Source organism: Lonchura striata, chromosome 27 (assembly GCF_046129695.1).
Source record: "Lonchura striata isolate bLonStr1 chromosome 27, bLonStr1.mat, whole genome shotgun sequence".
In the NCBI taxonomy this organism is placed as follows: Eukaryota; Metazoa; Chordata; class Aves; order Passeriformes; family Estrildidae; genus Lonchura; species Lonchura striata.
The window spans coordinates 8270849-8282463 of record NC_134629.1 but is presented as its reverse complement, the minus strand read 5'-3'; the positions used below and the strand labels follow the sequence as shown (position 1 = coordinate 8282463).

General features: G+C 52.7%; 1 protein-coding gene across 1 annotated transcript; it reads right to left on the bottom strand.

Moving 5' to 3' along the window:
• Positions 1 to 3171: 3171 nt before the first annotated feature.
• HOXC12 (homeobox C12) lies at positions 3172 to 10895 on the bottom strand. Its single transcript, XM_077788577.1, has 3 exons — positions 10530 to 10895; positions 10301 to 10445; positions 3172 to 3410 (listed from the first exon to the last, which is right to left on the bottom strand). Exons 1-3 carry the CDS (start codon positions 10893 to 10895, stop codon positions 3172 to 3174), a joined length of 750 nt encoding a protein of 249 aa, XP_077644703.1.
• Positions 10896 to 11615: the final 720 nt, after the last annotated feature.

Here is an 11615-nt window from a genome sequence, read left to right as displayed (position 1 = left end):
CCGTTAATTACAGCCAGCAGCCGAAACTTTGTACAGACCTTGCATAGAGGCCGCGGATTTCCCGCCAATTACCGCGCTAATTACCGCGCGAATTCATTAATTCGTTAATTCATAACCGCGGGAACTCCTCCGTTCATTGCCGCGGGCCCGAACCGGCCACGAATTCCCATTTTCGGGCATTTTCGGGCATTTTCGGACATTTTCGGGCATTTTCGGGCATTTTCGGGCATTTTTCGCGGAGGGGAGGGTCGAGAAGAATTTTATTTTTTATTTTTTCCAATTTATGACCTTTTGAAAAATGTCATTTCCCTTCCATATTCATATTTCCATTTTACGCTCATTTTCTTTCCATTTTGTTCCCATTTTTCAATTTCATTCTCAATTTCCCATTTAATTTCCGGTTTTTTTCCATTTAATTTTCCTCTAATTTCCATATTTCCATTTCATTCCCATTTCCGTTCCATTTTTAAATTTCATTCCCACTTCCTTTCCATTTTTTTTCACTTTATTCTCATTTCAGTCTCACTTTTCGCTTCGATTTTCCTTTTATTTCCAGTTTTCTATTAAATTCTCCCTTTATTCTCCATTTATTTCCGTTTTATTCTCGTTTTATTTCATTTTATTTGGATTTCCCAGAAGGCCGCGGCTCCGTTTGGGATTTTTGGGGTAAATCCCACAAAATTCCGAAGTCTCATCCTCCCGCCCCCGCGCCAGGAGGGGTTTTGGACCCAAAATTCACCAAAATTTGGGGTTTTCGATGATTTCCTCACCCCAGGACGCGAAACGGCCCCAAAATCTCCTCAGGGAGCACCCGGAACCCCAAAATTCCCCCCAAAAATTGAATTTTCCCATTGCACGTGGCGGGGCTGGAGCGAAACCACCCAAAAATGGGGATTTTGAGGCGTTTTGGGAATTTATTGCACGGCCCCGAGGCGGCGCGGAGAGGGAGAGGGGAAAAGGGGGAAAAATGGGAAAAATGGGAAAAAAGGGATAAATAAGAGAGAAAAGGTGAAAATTTTGAAAAATTGGAAAAGGGGGTTCCTGACCCCAAAATTGGGGTTTTGGGCCATTTTTTTTTCCTGGCCAAAAAAACTCGGGAAGGGATAAAAATGGGAATAATTGGGGTGGGAATGGGAAAAATAGAAATGAAGTGAGAAGGTGGGGAAAGGGGAAAAAAAGAGGAAAAATTTGGGGAAAAAAGGGGGGAAAGGAGGAATAAAAGGAGGATAAAGGGAAAAAAGGAGGAAAATTGGGGGGGGAAATTAGACAAAAGAAAAGGGAAATGTCGGGAAAAACATGAAAAAATAAGGAAAAAAAAAAAAAGCTAGTGGGGTAAAATGGGGGAAAACGGGACAAAATGGGTGAGAAAAGGAGAAAAGGAGAAAAGGAGAAAAGGAGAAAAGGAGGAGGAGACGCCCGGGATGGAGCGCGGAGGAAAAAGGGCGCAGGAAAAGTGGGAAAAGCTCCTTCCAGCCCGAGTTTTTTGGGATTTTCCCGGTTTTTTTTCTGGGATTCGCCCATAAAAGCGGCGCGGCCGTGACCGTGAACGCGGCGAAGGCGGCGCGTGGGAAAATCCCGATTTTCCATGGAATTAGCCCCAAAATCCACCTCCCCCGCCGAAAAATCCCATTTTCCCCGGACATTTCTCCGTTTCCCCGCCCTTTGTTCCCCCGAAATCGCAGGAGAAGCTCCTTCCCCACATCCCGAAAATCCCAAAAGTGCCTCGAGCGCCAACTCCAACCGGGAATCGCCAAAACTGAGGAGAAAAAATGGGAAAATCCCATTCCTGGTGCCTGAAAAGGCCCCAAATCGGGATTTTTCGGGAGGAAAAAACCCAAATTTCCACCAAAAGCCGTGGGTTTGGAGCGGGTGCGCGGCTGGCTTGGATTTCCTGACAATGAAAGGAATTTTCTCCCATTTTGGGGGATTTTAATCGGTTTGGTGGGAGGAAAAAAGCGCCCGGGAATGTCCCGAGTTCTGACAGGATTTGGGGATTAACTGCTGGAAAATGGGATTTGATTTTCCTGCCCAATTTCCAGCGTTTTCACCCCAAAACCGCATCCCTGCCACGGGAAAAAATAAATTAAACAAAAAAAAAGATTTTTGGGAAGAGGGAAGATGGAATTTTGGGACATTTCAAATAAACGCTGGAAAATCGTGGAGAGAGGGAAGGAAAATCTCCAAAAAGAGGAAAAATTCTTTTTTTTCTGCCCTGACCAGAGCCGATTCCAGCAAGAAATCCAATTTCCAGACGGGCTTTGTCTCGATTTTCCCCAAATCCCTTCATTCCACCCCCAAAATTTCCCATTTTCCACCCAAATTACCGATCATTTAAATCACCACCTCGATTTTTCCCATTTTCTCCCCAAATCCCACATTCCATCCCCAAAAATTCCCATTTTCCACTCAAATTACCAATCCTTTCGGGCACCACGTCAATTTTCCCCCCCCCCCAAAAAAAATTCCAAATTCCAACTGAAATCAATTCCCATTTTCCACCCAAATTATCAATCATTTAGGATTCCACCTCGATGTTTCCAATTTTCCCCGCAAATCCCTTCATTCCACCCGCAAAAATTCCCATTTTCCACCCAAATTATCGATCATTTAGGATTCCACCTCGATGTTTCCAATTTTCCCTGCAAATCCCTTCATTCCACCCGCAAAAATTCCCATTTTCCACCCAAATTATCGATCATTTAGGATTCCACCTCGATGTTTCCAATTTTCCCCGCAAATCCCTTCATTCCACCCGCAAAAATTCCCATTTTCCCACCCAAATTCCAGATCATTTAGGACACGATTTCCCCCCCGAAATTCCGAATTTCCGCTGCCTTTTCCCCGCGCCGGTCCCCGAATCCCGGGACGGATTTTGGGGAGAAATCCGTGAATTCCCGCGGGCTCCTACCTGAGCTCCCCTTCCTCCTCCGCCGCCTCGGTGGAATTTTTCCTTCCCACCGCCGGAATATTTACAACAATTTCTGCTTTTCCTCCGCTCGCTTTCCCCTATTTCTAATTTATTATTATTTTTTCCCCTCCTTAATTCCCTTTACCCCCGACCTCACCGCGCGGGGCCGCGCTCAGAGTCTCCGGGCGGGAATATTTCATTTTTCCTCCTTTCCCCTTTATCCTGTCGCCGATCCCGCCCGGAGCGGCGATGGTTTGGGTTTCTCAGAAGAAGGAGAGCGCCTGCTCGCGGAGGAGGAGTCGTTTCTTCTTCATGCGGCGGTTCTGGAACCAGATCTTCACCTGCTGGTCGCTGAGGTTCAGGCGGTCCGAGAGCTCGCGCCGCCGCTGCCGGGTGATGAACTCGTTGGCCAGGAACTCTCCCTCCAGCTCGGCCAGCTGCACCTTGGAGTAGGGCTTGCGCTTCTTCCGCGCCCGCGCGTGCCCCGGGAACCACGGGCCGCCTGCGGGGCCCGCCGGCACCTCAGCGCCCCGAAAATCCCTTTATTCCCCAAAAATCCGCCACGAAAATCGCTTTATTCCCCGAAAAACCGACCCAAAATCCCGTTATTCCCCGAAAATCCGCCCCGAAATGCCCTTTATTCCCCTTAATTCCCCGAAAAACCGACCCAAATCCCCTCTATTCCCCTTTATTCCCCGAAAAACCGACCTGAAATCCCTCTATTCCCCTTTATTCCCCGAAAAACCGACCCCAAATCCGCTTTATTCCCCAAAAAACCGACCCAAAATCCCTCTATTCCCCTTAATTCCCCGAAAAACCAACCCCAAATCCCTCTATTCCCGGAAAAACTGACCCAAATCCCCTTTATTCCCCTTAATTCCCTGAAAAACCGACCAGAAATCCCCTTATTCCCCTTAATTCCCCGGAAAACCGACCCAAAATCCCTCTATTCCCCTTTATTCCCCGAAAAACCGACCTGAAATCCCTCTATTCCCCTTTATTCCCCGAAAAACCGACCCCAAATCCGCTTTATTCCCCAAAAAACCACCCGAAATCCCCTCTATTCCCCTTTATTCCAGGAAAAACCACCCGAAATCCCCTCTATTCCCCTTTATTCCCCGAAAAACCGCCCGAAATCCGCTTTATTCCCCTTAATTCCCCGAAAAACCGACCCGAAATCCGCTTTATTCCCCGAAAAACCGCCCCGAAATGCCCTCTATTCCCGGAAAAACCGCCCCGAAATCCCCTTTATTCCCCTCTATTCCCCGGAAAAACCGACCCGAAATTCCCTTTTGTATAAAAACCGCCCCAAATCCCCTTTATTCCCCTTAATTCCTGGAAAAACCGCCCTGAAATCCCCTTTTCCCCTTTATTCCCTGGAAAAACCGCCCTGAAATCCCCTTTTCCCCTTTATTCCCCGGAAAAACCTCCCCGAAATCCCCTTTTGCATTAAAACCGACCCGAAATCCCCTTTATTCCCCTTTATTCCCTGGAAAAAGCAGCCCCACAGCGCCCTTGCCCCTTTTTCTGTGGAAAAAAACCTCCCCGAAATCCCCTTTTGCATTAAAACCGACCCGAAATGCCCTTTTCCACTTTTATCCCCTAAAAATCCTCCCCGAAATTTTCCTTTTCCATAAAAACCGCCCCGAAATGCTAATTTCCACTCTTATCCCCTAAAAAAACCTCCCCGAAATGCCCCTTTTCCATAAAATGTTCCCCGAAATTCCCTTTTCCACTTTTATCCCCTAAAAAACCTCCTCGAAATGCCTTTTTCTCGTTTTTCCCTAAAAAATCCTTCCCGAAATGCCCCTTTTCCACTTTTATCCCCTAAAAATGCATCCTCAAAATGCCTTTTTCTCCTTATTTCCCCTAAAAAAACCTCCCCGAAATGCCCCTTTCCATAAAATGCTTCCCAAAATGCCCTTTTCCGCTTTTATCCCCTAAAAAAACCTCCCCGAAATGCCTTTTCCTCATTTTTCCCTGAAAAAAACCTCCCCGAAATGCCCCTTTTCAATAAAATACGCCCCAAAATTCCCATTTTCCCTTTTCCTCAAAAAAAAAAAAAAAAAAAAAAAAGCCTTTTCCCATTTTTTCCCCCTAAAAACCTCACCCCAAAAATCCAATTTCCCTTTTTTCCCCCCTAAATCCCCCTTTCCCCGTGACCTCGCACTCCCCAAAGCTTTGGGGCCGCGGGGAATTTGGGATTCTCTCCCAAAAAATGGGAAAAAAACCCAAAATCCGGGGCTGACCCCAGATCCCAGCTCGGAGGGTTTGGATTTTTGGGATTTTTTAAGGATTTTCTCTTTTTTCCCATTTTCCCACCCCCCTCCCGTGACCCCAAACCCGCCCCGGGTTGTTTTTTTTTTGGGATTCCCCAATTTTCCCCCTTTTCCCATCCCCGTGACTCCAAAAAACGCTTCCCGGGGTTGTTTTATTTTTTATTCTTTTCCCGTTTTCCCCATTTTTCCGCGTCGCCGCCGCCGCTTCCCGGATTTTTTATGGGATATTTCCGTGTTTATGGCTTTTTCTCTTAAAAGCGGCGGCACCCCATAAAACATTCGGGATTTCGCTGCTACCCCTAGCGGCCCGACCCCACATCGGCGCCCAGGGAACCCCAAATGTACCAAAAAACCCCCAAATAACCCCAAAATCGCCATGCCAACTCCCCGGGAGCCCCCCGGAAAATCCATCCAAACCCCTCCAGAACACCCCAAAAACAAAGAAAAACCCCAAAATCTCCTTTCGCTGCCGCGGTTCAGGGGTGACACCAACCCCGCTGAACCCCGGATTTCCCAAAAAAACCCAAAATCCCGTTTTTTTAGGACCTTGTAACCGCTGCCAGGGTTCAGGGGTGACAGCAACCCCGCTGAACCCCGGATTTCCCCAAAAAACCCAAAATCCCGTTTTTTTAGGACCTTGTAACCGCTGCCAGGGTTCAGGGGTGACAGCAGCCCCAGCGAACCCCAAATCCCCTGGGAAAACCCTCCTGAAACATCCTAAACCCGATAAAATACCCCAAAATCCTTCTGAAACATCCTAAACCCGATAAAGTACCCCAAAATCCTTCTGAAACATCCCAAACCCGATAAAATACCCCAAAACCCTTCCAAAACATCCAAAACCCGATAAAATACCCCAAAATCCTTCCAAAACATCCCAAACCCGATAAAGTACCCCAAAATCCTTCCAAAACATCCCAAACCCGATAAAGTACCCCAAAATCCTTCCGAAACATCCCAAACCCGATAAAATACCCCAAAACCCTTCCAAAACATCCCAAACTCTATTAAATATCCCCAAAACCCTTCCGAAACATCCCAAACTCTATTAAATATCCCCAAAATCCTTCCGAAACATCCCAAACCCGATAAAATACCCCAAAATCCTCCCAAAACATCCCAAACTCTATTAACTATCCCCAAAATCCTTCCGAAATATCCCAAACCCGATAAAATACCCCAAAACCCTTCCGAAACATCCCAAACCCGATAAAATACCCCAAAATCCTTCCAAAACATCCCAAACCCGATAAAATACCCCAAAATCCTTCCAAAACATCCCAAACCCGATAAAATACCCCAAAACCCTTCTGAAACATCCCAAACTCCATTAAATATCCCCAAACCCTTCCAAAAACATCCCAAACCTTATAAAATACCCCAAGCCCTATAAAATACCCCAAAACCCTTCCAATATATCCCATACCCTATAAAATACCCCAAACCCTATAAAATACCCCAAAACCCTTCCAATATATCCCATACCCTATAAAATACCCCAAACCCTATATAATACCCCAAAACGCTTCCAAAACACCCCAAAACTCCTCCGAAATACCCAAAAATACCCTCAAAAATCTCCAAAACCATTCCAAAAAAAGCCAAAACCCTCCCAGAAACCCCAAAACCCCTCCAAAAACCCCAAACCCCCTTTTTTTAGACCCTGACCTTCGCTGTCACGGTTCAGGGGTGCCACCAACCCCTCGGAGCCCCAAATTTCCGGGGAAAACCCTTTGAAACCCCCCAAAATCGCCCAAAAACCCAAATCCTCCTTTTTTAGGACCTGAGCCCCTCTCTGCGCGTTCAGGGGCGACGCCGACCCCACAAAACCCCAAATTCCCCGGGGAAATCTTTCCAAACGCCACCAAAAATCCCTTCCAAACGCCCCAAAAAACCTCCAAAACCCCCCAAAAATCCCATTTTCAGAACTTGACCCCACTGCCAAGGTTCAGGGGTGACCCCAACCCCGCCGCGTCCCCTTTATTCCCAGGGACTCACCCGAAAAATTCCTTCCAAAAACCCCAAAACTCCTCTACCCCAAAACCACCCCAAAAAAAAACAGAAACCCCAAAATAAAACATTTCCAGTCCCTACCCCGCTCCGTGCCCTTCATCCCCAGGGAGAACCCTTCAAACACTCCCCAAAAATCCTCAAAAATTCCTAAAAACCCCCAAAATAACCCAAATCCCATTCCTGGGGTCTCACCTGGGCGAGAGGAGAGTTCAGGGGCGACCCCAACCCCAGCGAACCCCAAATTCCCAGGGAAAACCCTTCCAAAAGCCCTTCAATACCCATCACAAACCCTAAAAATCCCAAAACCACACAAAAAAAAGCCGAAATCCACCCCAAAAACCCCAAAACCGCCCCAAAACCCCATTCTCGTACCCCCTCCCCCCCACGTTCAGGGGCGACCCCCGCCCCGCTGCGTTTCCTTTTCCCCAGGGAAATCCTTCCAGCACCCACCCAAAAAATCCCCTCTAAATCCCCTAAAAAACCCCAAAAACCTCTCAAAAGCCCCAAAGCACCCCAAAATCCATCCCCGCTCGCCGCCTTCAGGGGTGACCCCAGCCCTGCCACGTTCCCCTCATTCCCAGGGGAAAACCCTTCCCAAATCCCACTAATACGCACCAAAAAACCCTCCTAAAACCCCCATACCCGCCCCCCCCAAAAAAAAAACAAACCCAAAAAAGCCAAAACCCTCCAAAAACCCCAAAACCCCGAAATTCATTCTCTCGCCGCCTCCTGTCCCCGCGCTCAGGGGCGGCACCAGCCCCGCCACGTCCCCTCATTGCCGGGGAAAACCTTTCCAAATCCCTCTAATTCCTGCCACAAATCCCTCTAAAACCCCCAAACCCACCAAAAAAACCCAAAAAACCCCAAAAAACCCCAAAATCCATCGAAGGAACTCCCTTGGCACCTGCGCCGGCGCTCAGGGGCGGCACCAGCCCCGCCGGACCCCCTCAATTCCCGGGGAAAACCCTTCCACCAGCCACCGAGGAAACCTTCTAAAACCCCAAAAAACCCCAAAGAGACACCAAAAACCACATGAAACCTCCAAAAAACCCCATCAAAACAAACCCAAATCCAAAAAATTCCTATTCTCTCACCTCCTCCGCCGGCCGGGGGCGGCAGCCGCCCCGCCGCGTCCCCTGAATTCCCGAGGAAGCGCTTCCACCATCCACCAAGAAAACCCCCAAAAACCCCCAAAAAACCATAAAACCCCCAAAACCCCGTAAATCCCCCAAATTCGGGGTGCCCCGTTCTCTCACCGCCTCCGCCGGCGTTCAGGGGCGTCAGATCCCCTGAATTCCCGGGGGAAAGCCCTTCCAGCACCCACCAAAAACCCTCTAAAACCTCCCCAAAAAAACCTAAAAATCCCATAAAACCCCAACCCCGCCCCAAAAAAACATAAAACCCCATAAATCCCCCAAAATTCGGCGTGTCCCTTTCTCTTACCCCCTCCGCCCGCGTTCAGGGGCGACACCAGCCCCGGCAGCTCCCCTGAATTCCCGAGGAACCGCTTCCACCACGCACCAAGAAAACCCCAAAAAACCCAAAAAACCCCCCAAATCCCCCAAATTCGGGGCTCCTCGCTCTCTCACCGCCTCCGCCCGCGTTCAGGGGCGACAGATCCCCTGAATTCTCGAGGAAAGCCCTTCTACCACGCACCAAGAAAACCCCAGAAAACCCAAAAAAACCCCAAAACCCCCAAAACCCCCCCAAATTCGGGGCTCCCCGCTCTCTCACCGCCTCCGCCCGCGTTCAGGGGCGACAGATCCCCTGAATTCCTGAGGAAAGCCCTTCTACCACACACCAAGAAAACCCCAGAAAACCCAAAAAAACCCCCAAAACCCCCAAATTCGGGGCTCCCCGCTCTCTTACCCCCTCCGCCCGCGTTCAGGGGCGACAGATCCCCTGAATTCCCGAGGAAGCCCTTCCACCACGCACCAAGAAAACCCCAGAAAATCTCCCCAAAAAACCCAGAAAACCCCCCCAAAAAAAACAAAAAAACCAAACCCCCCAAATTCGGGGCTCCTCGCTCTCTCACCGCCTCCGCCCGCGTTCAGCCCCGCCAGCTCCCCTGAATTCCCGAGGAACCGCTTCCACCACGCACCAAGAAAACCCCAAAAAACCCAAAAACCCCACAAATCCCCCAAATTCGGGGCTCCCCGCTCTCTCACCGCCTCCGCCCGCGTTCAGGGGCGACAGATCCCCTGAATTCCTGAGGAAAGCCCTTCTACCACGCACCAAGAAAACCCCAGAAAACCCAAAAAAACCCCAAAACCCCCCCAAATTCGGGCTTCCCGCTCTCTTACCCCCTCCGCCCGCGTTCAGGGGCGACACCAGCCCCGCCAGCTCCCCTGAATTCCCGAGGAAGCCCTTCCACCATCCACCAAGAAAACCCCAAGAAAACCCCAAAAAAACCCCAAAAACCCCCAAAAACCCCCCAAAACCCCCCAAGCCCGAGTCTCCCCGCTCTCTCACCGCCTCCACCGGCGCTCAGCGGCGACACGAGCCCCTGAATTCCCGAGGAAGCCCTTCCACCACGCACCAAGAAAACCCCAAAAAACCCCCCAAAAACCCCCCAAAAACCCCCCAAAACCCCCCAAAACCCCCCAAACCCGAATCTCCCCGCTCTCTCACCGCCTCCACCGGCGCTCAGCGGCGACACCAGCCCCGCCAGCTCCCCTGAATTCCCGAGGAAGCCCTTCCACCATCCACCAAGAAAACCCCAAAAAAAACCCCAAAAATCCCCAAAAACCCCAAGAAAACCCCCAAAAACCCCCAAACCCGAGTCTCCCCGCTCTCTCACCGCATCCACCGGCGTTCAGCGGCGACAGATCCCCTGAATTCCCGGGGAAGCCCTTCCACCACGCACCAAGAAAACCCCAAAAAAACCACAAACCCCCCAAAATCCCCAAAACCCCCAAACCCGAGTCTCCCCGCTCTCTCACCGCCTCCACCGGCGCTCAGCGGCGACACGAGCCCCTGAATTCCCGAGGAAGCCCTTCCACCACGCACCAAGAAAACCCCAAGAAAACCCCCAAAACCCCAAAAAACCCCCCAAAACCCCCCCAAAACCCCCCAAACCCGAATCTCCCCGCTCTCTCACCGCCTCCACCGGCGCTCAGCGGCGACACGAGCCCCGGCGCGTCGCCTTTGGCGCCCGGGGCGAGCAGCGCGGAGCCCGAGTCCGCCTCCAGGCCCGGGCAGCCCGGCGCCTCCGCCGCGCCGCCCTCGGCCGCGGGGAACTCGAACTTGCCGAAGCCGCTGCCCAGGTTGCCCACGCTGCCCAGGTTGCCCACGCTGCCCAGGTTGCCCACGCTGCCCAGGTTGCCCACGCTGCCCACGCTGCCCCCGAGCCCGCCCGGGTTGCCCGCGGGCAGCGGCTCCGGGAGCGGCGCGTCCCGGGCGGGCTCGCGGCCCTTGTCGCCGTCCCGGTAGCAGCACTTGTCGCCGTCGGCGCGGGCGAGCTCGCAGGCGCGGCCGAAGGGCAGGCAGGGCTGCGCGTAGGGCCCGCAGGGCTCCGCGGGGCCCCAGGCGGGCAGCGAGCCGAAGTTGTCCCGCCGCGGGTACGCGGGCAGCGAGGGCAGCGCCGGGAGCTGCGCGCCCGACGCGCGGAAGTTGGGGAAGTAGAAAGCGTCGCCCGTGTGGATGTTGAGCAGCGGCCCCACGAAGCTCGGGTTCAGCAGGTTGGGCTCGCCCATCCTGCCCCACGGCCGGCCCCGGCCACCGGGCGGCTGCCGGGGCTACCGGGGCACCGGGGGGAGCGGGGAGAACCGGGAGGGAAGGACCGGGAGAACCGAGGGGGGAGAACCGGGACAACCGAGAGGGGAGAACCGGGACAACCGAGAGGGAAGCGGGGAACACCGGGGGGAGCGGGGGAGAACCGGGACAACCGAGGGGGAAGAACCGGGACAACCGAGAGGGGAGAACCGGGAGAACCGAGAGGGAAGCGGGGGACACCGGGGGAAGCGGGGGAGAACCGGCAGAACCGGGAGGGAAGGACCGGGAGAACCGAGGGGGAAGCGGGGGACACCGGGGGGAGCGGGGAGAACCGGGAGGGAAGGACCGGGACAACCGACGGGGAAACGGGCGACACTGGGAGAACCGAGGGGGAATGACCGGGAGAACCGAGGGGGAAACGGGCGACACCGGGAGAACCGAAGGGGAAGGACCGGGAGAACCGAGAGGGAAGCCGGGGACACCGAGGGGACCGGGCTAAGCAGGGGGACCGGGGGAACCGGGAGGATCGAGAGGGAAGCGGGGGACACCCAGGGGACCGGGGAACACCGGGGAGATGGAGAGGGAAGCCGGGGACAGCGAGGGGACCGGGGGGAACCGGGGGAAGTGAGGGAGAACCGGGAGACACCGGGGGGACCGGGGGGAGCGGGGGAGAACCGGAGGAACCGAGAGAGAAGCGGGGG

Coding starts and splice junctions, on each gene's coding strand:
- HOXC12 (XM_077788577.1), bottom strand. CDS start 10,895: ATGGGCGAGCCCAACCTGCTGAACCCGAGCTTCGTGGGGCCGCTGCTC. Junction 10,446..10,529: donor TCGGGGGCAGCGTGGGCAGC/GTGGGCAACCTG, acceptor GGCTTCGGCAAG/TTCGAGTTCCCCGCGGCCGA. Junction 3,411..10,300: donor GCTGAGCGCCGGTGGAGGCG/GTGAGAGAGCGG, acceptor CGGGCCCCGCAG/GCGGCCCGTGGTTCCCGGGG.